The sequence below is a fragment of the Heptranchias perlo genome, chromosome 3 (assembly GCF_035084215.1).
Source record: "Heptranchias perlo isolate sHepPer1 chromosome 3, sHepPer1.hap1, whole genome shotgun sequence".
Classification (NCBI taxonomy): domain Eukaryota; kingdom Metazoa; phylum Chordata; class Chondrichthyes; order Hexanchiformes; family Hexanchidae; genus Heptranchias; species Heptranchias perlo.
In genome coordinates this window covers 59,616,474-59,631,025 of record NC_090327.1, presented here as the reverse complement: position 1 = coordinate 59,631,025, position 14,552 = coordinate 59,616,474, and the positions used below count along the sequence as shown (strand labels likewise).

Here is a 14,552-nt window from a genome sequence, read left to right as displayed (position 1 = left end):
TTCATAATTTTTAGAACTTTGTTGTTCAGAGCTATCTAGAAATGCAGATAACTGTTTAAATATGTTATACTTTTGGCTGATATTTTTCACTATGTCCTTGGTCAACTTAATAAAACACAGTTTTAATGAAGAAAAACACAGTGTCTAAATATAAAACTTGAAGTTCTTTTGTAAACTGATGTGAATAACATTATATCACAGTCCTAGCTTTTTTTGCCATTCATAAGGCACAGTATGCTCTGTCTTTGTTAGCCAGTTTGTTTAATAAAAGCTAAGGTATTACTCTGAAAAGCAAAATTGTTTCAAAGCAAACACTGCACAAAAATTCAGCCAGGAAAGAGATGAGGGTCAAACCTTTTAGTTGTCCATCCATCCAAACCTAGCTCTATTATTGTCTATTAGGTTGAGTTCAGAAAGGGGCACAAGCTGTAGTGAAGAAGCAGGTGGGATTTAGCCATGGCTATTGTGCAACAGTGAACTGGTGATTAGAAAATACACGAGATCGCTGCTACAAAATCGTGAAGAGCATGATAATGAAAATCTGCTACCATCTTGGGTATGGAAATAGGAACTGAGTGATGTAAGATTGTGGTCAAAAATCATACTATCTTTAATTTCAGCAAGTTCTACATTGTATTGTTAAAATTGAGATACTGTTTATCTTGCCAAATTCAGATGCATTTAAAGTGTCAGATTTTAAATTATACTTCTCGTAGACTGTAGAGTAGTTAATGCCTAGATATTGGAGTGCTTATTTTCCTTTGAATACTTTTATGGAAATATTTATTATAGGCAGATTAATCTAATATACAAAATGGTATTAATCAAATAAATCTCTAACCAGCTTCATTTCATTTTTACCATTATCCCTGGTCATAGGTGTAAATGATGACTGGTTATTTGTTTCGTGTACCAAACCATATTTATCTGATCTGTCTTCAAATTGGATCTCTGACTAGCTTCTTGATTGTGTTGAAGTGTTAACTTTTTTCTCTTTTGACCTACCTTTTTATAGCCAATGTAAATGGCAAAGCATTATAAAACTAACTATTGGGATTGTTTTCTAAAAGTGGGACAAAACTTCTTAATTTCTGAAGCCCCGATTTTTAACTCTATGTATGGGTATGGTGTAAGGAGGCAGGCAGGAAGCGCCCACGATGGCGCCAGCATGAGGCCTGGGCGATTGTAACTTCCGGGCCTCAATATCATGTAGGAGGAAGAACTCCTGCCTGAGCTTGGTGAAAGTGACAAGATGGCTGGTGGGCTGGAGCAGGCAAGAGGCCGCCGCTGGGAAACTGAGGGAACGGTCCCCAGCGTAAAGTGGTGAAGGGGTTCTGGAGGCGATTGTGGTCAGGGAATTGGGTGGAAAGCCCGGGGTGTATGAGTCCCAATGTTTCCTTGTGGGGCTTGAAGAACTCCTGCTCCTCCTGGCCCACAAGAAATCTTAACTTAACTGCGTCTCTTCTGGTCCCGATCCTGCCTGCGGTTAGGTTTTACTGACAGATCCGGCATTGTGCGTGACTTGCGCAACCTGGGATAAAAATCACATTGGGGTCCAAATGATGTAATCAGGCCCCAACTTCTAAATGTTGATGAGGCCCCTGTCTGCCGGCGGTGGGTGGCTCCGACGATGCTGAAAACACAGCAGTTAAAATGGCAGCTGGCATGAACACATCGGGAACACAGCAAGAAGTGCCTGACCACCAATTAAACCACCCGTCTGCCTGGTTCTCGCTGGGTGGGCAGGGATTAAAATTTGCCCTTAAATATCCAGCAAATCTAAATGATAGAAATGGCTTGAAGTAAAATTATAAAGAGAGCAGCCAAGAGATATTAAATCGAAAAGGACCACCCAAGAGAAGTATTCTTAGGTTGGAGAGTGTGGGGTGTTTATGTTTGAGAAAACGAGTATCCTAGTCACAGGAAGAGGTGCAAAACTATTCTGTTGATAAAAAGTTTAAGGAAAGGGTTATGGCCTTAGAGAGAAGGGGATAGGATTTCAAGGGCAGGCAAACGCAAGGGGATGCTTTGAGGGCGAGTGGATAATAGTTGACTTGATAAGTGAGTCATCACTTAAATGGTTAAGTTATGAGGAAAAATGTAAGGAGTCTTACAACACCAGGTTATAGTCCAACAGCTTTATTTGAAATCACAAGCTTTCGGATAAAGCTGTTGGACTATAACCTGGTGTTGTAAGACTCCTTACATTTGTCCACCCCAGTCCATCACCGGCATCTCCACATCATGGAAATTATGAGGACAAATTGCTTGAACTTGGCTTGTATTCTCTTGAGTATATAAGGTTGAGGGTGATCTAATCGATAAAGGGATTTGAAGGGATAGATGCAGAGAAACTATTTCCTTTGGTGGGGGAATCCAGAACAAGGGAACACAATCTTAAATTTAGAGCCAGGCCATTCAGGAGTGAAATGAGGAAGCGCTTTTTTCACACTAAGGGTAGTAGAAATCTCGAACTCTCTCATCTTAAAAAAAAAACTATGGATGCTGGGTAAATTGAAATTTTCAAGACTGAGGTCAATAGATTTTTATTAGATAAGGCTATCAAGGGATATGGATTAAAGGCGGGTGCAGAGAGTGGAAATGCAGATCAACCATGATCTGATTGAATGGCGGTACAGGCTCGAGGGGCTGAATGGCCTACTCCTGTTCCTATATTCCTATCACAGGCCAGTAAAGTGGTTGGTTAGTATCAGACCTTGAGAGTGAGCCATGGGGACTGGAACTGGAGGTTGGTACAACCAGTTACGGGGTTGCCATGAAAAGGAGCCAAGTGTTGAAAGAAACCAAGGAAATGGGGATATTGGATGGAATTAGTTTGGAAAGGTAAGAAAACCTTTGAAGCTGCTCAGGAAATTCAGTCAGGCACAGATCAAAACACTCCCAACTAAATGGGTGGATGGTATTTATCCCTTATGGAAACAAGCCACTTAATTGCTTATTATTTGGTCTCTGGGGGAAAAGATTCTGATTAGCATATGAACCGTCTTTCATTTGACTTTATATTCACAATCCTGCATGGGGCTGTGCTGAGAAACTAACCCTTTTAAAGCCAGCTTCAACTCAATATAACTTGTGTCTAACATCCTTTTCATGGAAGGATGGCCAAAGAATCCTGAAAAGTAACCTGGCCAATTTTGGGCTGCTAGATCTGTCCATTGCCTGTCCCATATAGCATAGCATAGCAATAGTACATAAGAACATAAGAAATAGGAGCAGAGGTAGGCCATATGGCTCCTCAAGCCTGCTCTGCCATTCAGTAAGATCATGGCTGATCTTCAACCGCAACTCCACTTTCCCGCTCTATCCCCATATCCCTTGATTCCTTTAGTGTCCAAAAATCTATCGATCTCAGTCTTGAATATACTCAACGACTGAGCATCCACAACCCTCTGGGGTAGAGAATTCCAAGATTCACAACCCTCGGAGTGAAGGAATTTTTCCTCATCTCAGTCCTAAATGGCCGACCCCTTACCTTGAGACTACGACCCCTAGTTCTAGACTCTCCAGCCAGGGGAAACAGCCTTTCAGCATCTACCCTGTCAAGCCCTCTCAGAATTTTATATGTTTCAATGAGATCACCTCTCACTGTTCCAAACGCCAGAGAGTATAGGCCCATTCTACTCAATCTCTCCTCATAGGACAACTCTCTCTTCCCAGGAATCAATCTAGTGAACCTTCATTGCACCCCCTCTAAGGCCAGGAGATCTTTCCTTAGGTAAGGAGACCAAAACTGTACACTGTATTCCAGGTAATGTGGTCTCACCAGAGCCCTACATAATTGCAGCAAGACCTCCTCACTCTTATACTCCAACCCCCTTGCAATAAAGGCTAACATACCATTTGCCTTCCTAATTGCTTGCTGTTCTTGCATGTTAACTTTCTGTGATTCGTGTACATGGACACTCAAATCGCTCTGAATATCAACATTTCTTAGTCTCTTACCTTTTTAAAAAATATTTTGTTTTTCTGTTCTCCCTACCAAAGTGGATAATTTCACATTTCCCCATATTATACTCCTTCTGCCACCATCCCGCCCACTCACTTAACCTACCTATATCCCTTTGCATCCTCTTTACGACCTCCTCACAGCTTACTTTCCCACCTAGCTTTGTATCGTCAACAAACTTGGATACATTACACTCAGTCCCTTCATCTAAATCATATATAGTAATAAACAGCTAAGGCCCAAGCACTGATCCTTGAGGCACCCACTAGTTATAGCCTGCCATCTTGAAAATGACCCACTTATTCCTACTCTCCGTTTTCTGTCCATTAACCAATCCTCAATCCATGCTAATATATTACCCCCAATCCCATGAGCCCTAATCTTGTGTAACAATCTCTTGTGTGGCACCTTTTATTGAATGCCTTTTGAAAATCCAAATACACTACATCCACTGGTTCCCCCTTATCTACCCTGTTAGTTAGACCCTCAAAAAACTCTAATAGATTTGTCAAACACTATTTCCCTTTCCTAAAATCGTGTTGACTCTGCCTAATCATATTATGATTTTCGAAGTGCCCCGTTACTACGTCCTTAATAATAGCTTCTAGCATTTTCCCTACTACTGATGCCAGGAGAAGAGTAAGGGCACTCTGGATGGGGTACTTCAATATCCACCACCAAGAGTAGCTCGGTAATACCGCCACGGACCGAGCTGGCCAAGTCCTGAAGGAGAGTATCACATTATTGTGAAGATGAGACTTTGTCTTCACAAAGACTCTGTGATGGCTACAAATGCTAATATGGACAGATATGTCTGTGACCGGCAAGTTGGTGAGGAGTAGGTCAATTAAGTTACTCTCTCGTATTGGGTCCTTCATCACCTGATGTAGGCCCAGTCTGGCAGCTATGTCCGTCAGGACTTGGCCAGCTCAGTCCGTGATGGTATTACCAAGCTACTCTTGGTGGTAGATGTTGAAGTTCCCATCCAGAGTGCCCTTAGTTCCCTCTTTTTTTTCTCCAAATAATGTGACAAATCAGTACTACTTAATTTTGAACAAGTGCATGTAGGAAGAGAAAATGGGCACTGTATGTACTCCATAAATGATGATGAACTTGAAAGAGATTTAGGGATCTTGATTGACTTGATGGTCAACATGTCCAACCATTTCATGGCAGCAATCAACAAAGCAAATAAAATGCTGAAATATATAACCAAAATAGTAGAGTACACGTCAGAGGAAGTCATGCTCAAACTGTATAGTGTGCTAGTCAGACCATACCTTGTGTACTGTTTCATGTTCTCAAATGCCCAATTTTCTTACAGTTCCACACTGGTTGAGTCCTAATCCCCTCAGGACAATAAGTGCTGCTTTGCCAGCGTCACCCACATCCAAAGAAGATTTTTTTTTAAAAGCTGAAAATGTTGCTGTTGTAATAATTATATCAATTCACAAGAGATGAATTTACTTGATAGGCTCTTTTTTGACATGTGTGGTGGGGGTGGGTGCCTAACGTGTCCCACTGTACAGGAGTACATGCAACTGGTGGAAAGGAGGTTCAGACCAGCATCTTGCCCATACTGGACCACCAGAGGGGTGTATGTCTAGCAGGCCTTGTACTAACTTCAGTTTCAAGGAGGAAATCATAAATTTTTATTGAAAGTTATGGCAAAGCAGATTATTCTTCCACCTGCATGAGAATTAATGGCTGTCAGGGCACAGCAGAGAGGCAAACTGAAAGCAAATGCCAAGAGCACAGTAAATTATACCTCTTGTAAGAAGCATCCAGAAGCTCAAGGTAAGGATACTAATATCTGCAAAATTCCTGCAAATCCATAGGGTAACTTATGTTGCCTCACAGAAAATTCGACACAGTATGTTTAGTTTCTCATTCATAGCCAATTGCTAACCTGATGAGCGACAGAACAGATATTCTCCTATTTTCATTAAAATTCTAGTTACAACAATGTTGTGTGTGCAGACATTGTTCTTGGAAAGCACACGCAGCTAGCACATACCCTCCTACCCCTACAAGTGTTAGCTTGGCTCATTTAGCTTGGTAGGACCCCTGCCCTGAGCCAGAAAGTTGTGGGATAAAGTTCCAATATAGACTGGAGCACATAAACTTGGTTGACACTTCGGTGCAGTACCAAGAAAATGCTGGGTTTCAGAGGTGCATCTTTTGGATAAGACGTTAAACTGAGACCCCATCTATCTGCATGGACAGATGCAAAAGATTCCATGGCACTATTTGAAGAAGAGCGGGGAGTTGTTCTGATCAACGTGTCTCCTTCAACCAACATCAACAAAACAGATTATCTGGTAATTCATTCATTTCCTGTTTTGTGAGACCTTGATGTATTCAAATTTACTGCTACATTTGCCTTCATAATAGTGGTTAACTGCACTTCAAAAGTAATTTCTTGATTGTAAAGCGCTTTGGGTTACTCTGAGGAGACAAGGTGCTATATAGATGCAAGTTCTGATACCCTATATGACCTCCCTTGCCAGGATTTGGAGTGCTACTGCTTCATTGAAATGTCACTTACCAATCCAGAAAAGCAAGGGAGGAAATAATGAGGCTCTGACCATCATTTTCCAATCCTCCCTGGCTACAGGCGTGGTCCTGGAGGATTGGAAGACTGCTAATGTTGTACCGTTGTTTAAAAAGGGAGAAAGAGATAGACCGAGTAATTATAGGCCAGTCAGTTTAACCTCAGTGGTGGGCAAATTATTGGAATCGATTCTGAGGGACAACATAAATCGTCATTTAGAAAGGTACGGGTTAATCAAGCATGGATTTGTTAAGGGAAGGTCGTGTCTCACTAACTTGATTGAATTTCTTGAGCAGGTAACAAGGTAACGCATTTGATGTAGTGTACATGGATTTTAGCAAGGCTTTTGACAAGGTCCCACATGGAAGACTGGTCAAAAAAGTGAAAGTAAAAGCCCATGGGATCCAAGGGAAAGTGGCTAATTGGAGTCAAAATTGGCTCAATGGCAGGAAATAAAGGGTAATGGTTGGGTGTTTTTGCGACTGGAAGGCTGTTTCCAGTGGGGTCCCGCAAGGCTCAGTACTAGGTCCCTTGCTTTTTGTGGTGTATATTAATGATTTGGACTTGAATGTGGGGGGCTTGATTAAGAAGTTTGCAGATGATATAAAAATTGGCCGTGTGGTTGATAGTGAGGAGGAAGGTTGTAAGACTGCAGGAAGATATCAATGGACTGGTCAGATGGACAGAAAAGTAGCAAATGGAATTCAATCCAGAGAAGTGTGAGGTGATGCATTTGGGGAGGACAAACAAGACAAGGGAGTATACAATAAATGGGAGGATACTGAGAGGTGTAGAGGAACAAAGGGACCTTGGAGTGCATGTCCACAGATCCCTGAAGGTAGCAGGACAGGTAGATAAGGTGGTTAAAAAGGTATACGGGATACTTTCCTTTATTAGCCAAGGCATAGAATATAAGAGCAGGGAGGTTATGCTAGAACTGTATAAAACATTGGCTAGGCCACAACTTGAGTACTGCATACAGTTCTGGTCACATTACAGGAAAGATGTGATTGCACTAGAGAGGGTACAGAGGAGATTTACAAGGATGTTGCCAGGTCTGGAGAATTTTAGTTATAAGAAAAGATTGGATAGGCTGGGGTTGTTTTCTTTGGAATAAAGGAGGCTGAGGGGAGATTTAATTGAGGTATCTAAAATTATGACTGGACTGCAGAGAGTGGATAGGGAGGACCTATTTCCCTTGGCAGAGGGGTCAGGTGACCAGGGGGCATAGATTTAAAGTAATTGGTAGAAGGATTAGAGGGGAGCTGAGGAGAAATTTTTTCACCCAGAGGGTGGTGGGGGTCTGGAACTCACTGCCTGAGAAGGTGGTAGAGGCAGAAACCCTCAACTCATTTAAAAAGTGCCTGGATGTGCACCTGAAGTGCCGTAACCTACAAGGCTATGGACCAAGTGCTGGAAAGTGGGATTAAGCTGGGTGGCTCATTTTCAGCTGACACGGACATGATGGGCCGAATAGCCTCCTTCTGTGCCGTAACTTTCTATGATTCTATTGGGAGTGAGAGTTCAGAGATCTAGTGTGTGTGTGTGGTGGTGGGGGGGGGGGGGGGGTTGCCATCTTTTGCAATTCTCTGGTATTATGGACTATCTTGTACTTAAAGAAAATGCAACCACTGTTGCATGCGGTGAAACCCAGGTATCAGTGTACATGGCTGAACGTGCGTGATGAATGGAATGGAATGCAACAAGCAGTTGAGTAAAGAAAACTTCTGAGAGAAGACTGGGGTATCGAGGGCACACAATGCCTCGTGGGCATTGATGGTAAGCAATTAAGGTACTTTAAGGTAATGTGAGTGGGAGGAGACTGCAAATGGTAGACGTGCTTAATATAGTGCATTCTTCTTTTGCCTTGCCTGATCTGACTCCATTAAACAACTTCCTGCACTGCTTGGCTGGGCACAGGGTAGAAGCACTCACTGCCCTGGCCACCACCATCCATTGCCCCTTGATAGCTCTCCTCAGGGCTTACAGCACTTTCTGCCAAAGAGGGTATCTCTCCTTTGCATTACTTCTTCGAACAGCACTTCTACTGCACTATCTGAGAATCTGGGGGCTTTCTGCCCTCCTGCAGAACTGCTAGACATTCTTCATTGTTTGAATTTTCTTTTCTGGACTAGAAACATTGAGATGGTGCTTTCCTCTTTAAGCAGCTGCAGGCTTTTAAATATTGTAGGAGCATGTTATTTTGTTCCCCCCCCCCCCCGCCCCCCCCCCCAACCCCAACCCCCAAATCTAATATGGCGAAGGAACTTTTTTTTTTGCCTTTATCACCACTTGGGATGGGGCAATTTCTGCTGCCCCATTTCTGATATAAAAAAATACACCCTAATCAGCAATAAGGTTCTATCATTGTGAGGGAGCACCCTGGAAAATGACATACCAGACACAGGCCAGGTAAGCTGAATTGTATGCATACTGCACTTTGGAACAATTCCATAAAGATATTTAACTAGATACTGAAGCCTAGATTTATCTCGCCATTGGGTGGTACCGTGGCGGCCATGAGAAATATCGACTAAAGACCCACCCTGCCAAAAATGTGCCAGATTTGTGCCCTGCACATTTTCCAAGAAGTGGGACCAGCAACGCTGGAAGCATATACCTCAAATAGCCAGGCACTTCATTTTAATATTAATTTGGGGTGTGTTGGTGCATTCCATTTCCCGTTTTGCCATGCAGGGTGCCTGATGTAAAGACTGCCCATTTGAAATGGGCATCCAGCGTTGCTAGGTGATGGTGAGTATCCTGGAGGTCATGGAAAGGATCCAGTAAGATAAAGGAAAGTGCATTTTACCCATTTAGTAAAGTTTTTTTTCCTTTGATACTTAGGGTCTTATTAAGTCTTAATGCCAATTGATGTAAGTTATTTGTTATTTTCCCTGAGTACTAGAACTGGCACCAATTGGTATCCCAATGGAAATCCCGCTATATGAAAAAGTGTCTGTAAGAGGAGGAGGACCTATGGAGGGATGCCAGGCCAGTTAGGCTGCACTAGAGATGCCATGGGGGGTAATTTTAACCCCTCAGCACGGGTGGGAGAGGGGCGGCGGGGGTGGGGGTTAAATTCTTAATGTGAAACCGGACCCAACTCATTGCAAATGCACCTACTTCCGGTTCAACCGCAGCGGGTTGGAGGGTCGGGCGAGTAATCTGTTCTCGAGAGGCAGGTCAGTGATTCAAATATGTTAATGAGGCCGAGTGCCTCAAATTTTAGCAGCCATTTAGATTTAACAGCTGCAGACCGCGTTCCCCAGAGCACGAGCAACCAGGTCAGCTGAATGAAGGCGAGAACTGCCAGATCCAGCAGGTAAGTGCTTACTAGCATTGCTTGTGGGCCAGGAAGAGCAGGAGAGCTCCCTGCCACCCCGGCCCCCCAAGCAAACCTGCCGCGATCGGCCTCCCTCCCCACGCTCCCCTCCCCCCCACACCCCCAGGCCGGCCAACTTCTCCTCCTCACCCTGCCACTTCTTCCACCTTCCCACCGGTCCCCGGCTGCGGCTTTTGAGCACTGGGCTTCCCGTCCAACAGCTAGCCAGCCAGCCTCTTGATCTGACTGGCTGCCAGCCGGGAAACACAGAAAAAAAATTCAAATGAGGTCCTGCCGTTAAATTCCCTCCCTCCCCGCTTCCCCTTAAATATTGGGGTCCAGTGTCTGCTGATAACCACACACCCACATCTGCAGACAGAGGTGAAAATGTCTCACTTTGACAACGTATCAGTGTTGCTGGTGGCTACTCTTCCCTAAGGAAGCTGGGACAGGAGATCTGATGGCATCAATAAGATATATATGTCTGATTAACCATAATTTTGGATGCTTCCTTGGAAGCATCCCAGTTTATGTCATGGTTTCAGTGGCACTGCATGAAAGAAGGGTAATCAACAGCCAGTGTTACCTAATTGGCTGCACCTGCCATGGTGCCACGCCTACAGATCCTAGCACACCTGCCTGGCTTTAGTGTCTGGATCAGCAGAGGGGCAGATGCAGAGCTATGTCCTATCCTTCAAGGATAAATGCAGCCACCATGCAGCATAGGGCTGGCGCATGCAATGGCAGTAATGGTCAGTTGAGGTCTAAAACTTGGAAGTATCAACTTGCAGAATGGTGCAGTGCTGATCTATGAGGATAGTACCTTGGAATTGCACCTACTTCATATAACAACACCTTGACTTTAGCAGCTATCAAACAGTGGGTCAGGTGCTGCTCTGCCAATTGCAGACTCATGTTTGCATTTTGCTTCTTTTCCCTTCAATTTTGCCGATCCCTTCTTGGTCCCCTGCCAATTCAGCCTTAGAAAAGGTTAGTGATAAGTTGAGCCTTCTGAGGCTCTTCAAAGGCTTTCTGATTATGTTTTCAGCACCCACTTATTAAGATTCCTTTTGTTTCATATTGTTTCTATTGATCCATTCTTCAATTAAATCTTCATATTCAAGATGTAATATGTATATGTTTTAATTGTTCCAAACTTGACAATCGTTCAGATCGTTCACTTCACAAACTATCAAATGATTCAGTAAGCACTGAAGTCTAGATGTGAAAAATAGGAACGGAACACAAGCTATCATTGATATTGCATTGTTTGTAAGCTTTAAAAAAATCTTGGGTATCTTCTTGACATCTACCAGACCTGTGTAAAGATGCAAATTGAACCTTTCCCAAAATTGATTTTTTTTTTCCCCCTGATTATAAAGAAACTATAGTGCCTGTATAGATAGGAAGATTTTTACATACCTTTGTTAAAAATGAGCTTTGTTTTACCTTTATGCAATGAAGTAATGGTAGAACCAAACCTGCCTAGCAGAAGTTCATTTCTGGTGAACTATTTTAGAATATAAACTTTGAATTACATTTGGATGATTGAGGATGATAATCTACCTTCCCAACATTTTTTTTCTATTACGTTTTGTGATTAACTTTAGATTTCAGAGACCTATGCCTTTTTACCACGAGAAGCGGTGACCAGGTTTCTAATGAGCTGCTCAGAATGCCAGAAGAGGATGCATTTGAATCCAGATGGTGCAGATCATAAAGGTAATACATTTTTGGTATTTGATATAGAATAACCTTAAAAATGGAAGGATGGCTTTTAAGTTTAAAAACAGCTTTGTTGATTCACTTTGGATTTTCTTAGTCTGGGTGATGCTTCGTGCTGTAAGTAAGTGTAGATAATTAATTCAGAAATGGACTGTGCTTCATGTTGAAAACTGACCGTTTTACAGTAGTACAGACCCAGTAGAATAGTTAAAATTAATAAAATTGTTAAAGTAGTAATAGTAAAACACTTGACTGGTACCAGTGAAACTACATGTTCTTTTTAAATCTTTGTTGGTAGTGATTTAAAAATAAAATCAAATGACAAACTGAATAATTTAAATATAAAACCACCCTATTACGTCTGTAGTAATTGAGCATGTTGCTGCTTTTCTTTACGAACATTAATGATTTAATTCTCCTTCTACCACCCCCCCCCAATCACATCTGCAAAGGTGGGTTTAGGCTTCCCATTAATCTGCATATATAGCCATGATGTGGAGATGCCGGTGATGGACTGGGGTGGACAAATGTAAGGAATCTTACAACACCAGGTTATAGTCCAACAAATTTATTTTAAAATCACAAGCTTTCGGAGATTATCCCCTTCGTCAGGTGAATGAGTGAAAGGTTCTCAAATTGCATATCTTATATTAGGCTGGGACACCATCACACCAATCAAAAGGTGTCGTTGGTGTTCAGACAGATTAGCCACGGAGAACAGTACGTCCCAGTACTCTGAATATACATTGTGTCAAATTACACAGACAGAGAGAAAGAGACCCAAATGGCAGAGAGAGAGAGAGAGAGAGAGAGAGAGAGAGAATATATTAAAAACAGATAACCTGGTGTTGTAAGATTCCTTACATTTGCATATATACACAGTGTTGCTTTAATGCTCTAATAACCTGGGAGTGGGCACATGTACCTTTTCAGTAGGTATTTTCAATATTACTCGTGCAGGGACTAGATGTGTGTAACTTCCTTTTAAGGGAATAAATTGTAATTCCTCACACACAAATAGGATACTGGTAGCATTCCCTAGGGAGAAAACAAATTACCTGGTAACATTGTCCCTTTAAGAAATTTATGCCGTTGCACTACCTCTTCAGTCTGGTGATCTCTTCGTGTTTGCTGCAGATAAGGCTGCATGCTAAGTCCTAGCCTTGTTAGTTTTTCTCCTGTCATTCACAGGAATATTGACTGTCTGTGACCACCAGAGTTTCACTGTCATTTATTTTTCCCTGTAAATACAGCTTTATAGTACAATCTTGGAATGTTGCTCTGTAATCTTCTTGCAAAAGTTTGCCTTTGGTCAGCAAGTTTTAAAATTAGTATGGATCCATGTGTTTGGTGCATATGGCACTTGCTTACACTGTTTCCTGATATTTAATTTTCAACAAAAAAGGCTGGAAGCAACTGCTTGTTCGCTGAAGGAGGAAATAAGCTTGTCTTCAGGATAGCCCAAGGGCAAAGAAATTTCAGCTTCTGGTTTTGCCAAGAAGTGCACTTTTTACCTCCTAGGGATATGCATGGAGCATGCTGAGGAGTGCACTGGGAAATATTTATTGTCTTAGCAGCTTTTGCATTGATTTGGATAGCTGAGAAAATGTGGAGCTCACAAAATGTCCTCCATCATTATTCACAAGCCTGCTCAATCTGATTTCTGCTGTTGGGCCAGTGCCACCCTTCTCCATGCCGTTCTATAAAGGCTTCAAGAAATCTGGCTAGCTTTGGTGCAACAACTTGTTGAGATTAAGGGTGGACAACATAAAGGTAAATGGATAAAGAAGACCTAGTAACCCTGCCTTAGTTCCATGCAAATTGGGGTCGTGTAGCATTGAAGCCTAATGGATGTCCCTGCAGAACACCTCACTGGAGTGCAGAATGAAGTGGTGAATGCCCTCAGCAGGTTCAAAATTAAGTCGATTTGCTACCGCCTTTCCTTGTGTTTCCACCAAAGTTGAATTTTACCCCTGATTGCTCAAAAACAGGACTGAATGTAAGCCTTATGACATGTGAGACCAAGGAGTTAGACTGAAAGTTCAGTGAGATACGAGCTTGTCATAACTTAAGCTGTGGGTATACCCAACAGGGTTAATTTTAAGATCCTATGCTCTCAGCAAGGAGTGCAGGTCAGAGAATTGAGTCTACAATATTATTGCTCAGTCTCCAGCATGGCTTTTTCAATGGGACCACAGTATTGTGGAATTACCCCCAACATTTTACATCTTATATTGCAGGAGGAAAAAAAATAAAAGTGCAGTTTGTAGCAGTAATGAAATTAGAGGAAGAGGGAGGGGGCATGGGGACGGGGGGAGGAGGGCAGTCAGAGGCGAATGTGGAAAGGGAAGCCCGGGGCAGGGGAGGCCCAAAGATTCCCTGTGGGATGTGGGACCAGGAGGAGCACTTCTGGCCAAAAGGAAACATTTCAAAAATTTAAAACATGTCTTACCTGGGCATCTTCTGACCCTGGATCCAATTCACAGCAGCTTTCCCTGTTGTCTCCTGAAATCCAAGGGTAAAAGTCACGGCTGGCGAGAGTACAGTACAAATGCGAGGTAAGGATGCTGCCTGATTTCAATCCACCGTGCACCTTGTTCTTGGGCACAGGGAGGAAGGAAGGTTGGGGGGGTTGCAAGGGGGTTAAAATCGGGGTTTATGGCCTAATCTGGTGGTTTAGGACCACAGATGTTTCAGTGCTGCAGTGCTCCAAGCTACTCTGAATGTTTAAGTCTTCGGAGTCTCATCCATCACCAGCTTTTGCAATCATGTAATATATTCCTATTTGCATGTGAAGGTAGAACTAATAGAAAAGATTGGTAGATTATCTACAGTAAATATGGTCGTACTCGTTCTTTGAAAGAAGGTCAACTTCCACACAAAGCTATCCGCCTATTCTTTATTTCTCTTTGTTCCTAATGTTGCTTGAAGCTACTTTAGTTGAGATATTCTCTATTGCTGTCACTGTTATCCCTGAGGTA

General features: G+C 42.6%; 1 protein-coding gene across 6 annotated transcripts in view; it reads left to right on the top strand.

The window, feature by feature from the left end:
* The window catches only part of LOC137314484 (nucleolar protein 4-like), a 426,906-nt gene that overhangs the window by 33,602 nt on the left and 378,752 nt on the right, over window positions 1-14,552 (top strand). For all 6 annotated transcript variants that reach the window (XM_067979813.1, XM_067979819.1, XM_067979838.1 and 3 more), the window contains one exon: window positions 11,457-11,568. In XM_067979813.1, coding sequence (XP_067835914.1) covers window positions 11,457-11,568 — 112 coding nt within the window. The remainder of the gene's footprint in view (window positions 1-11,456; window positions 11,569-14,552) is intronic.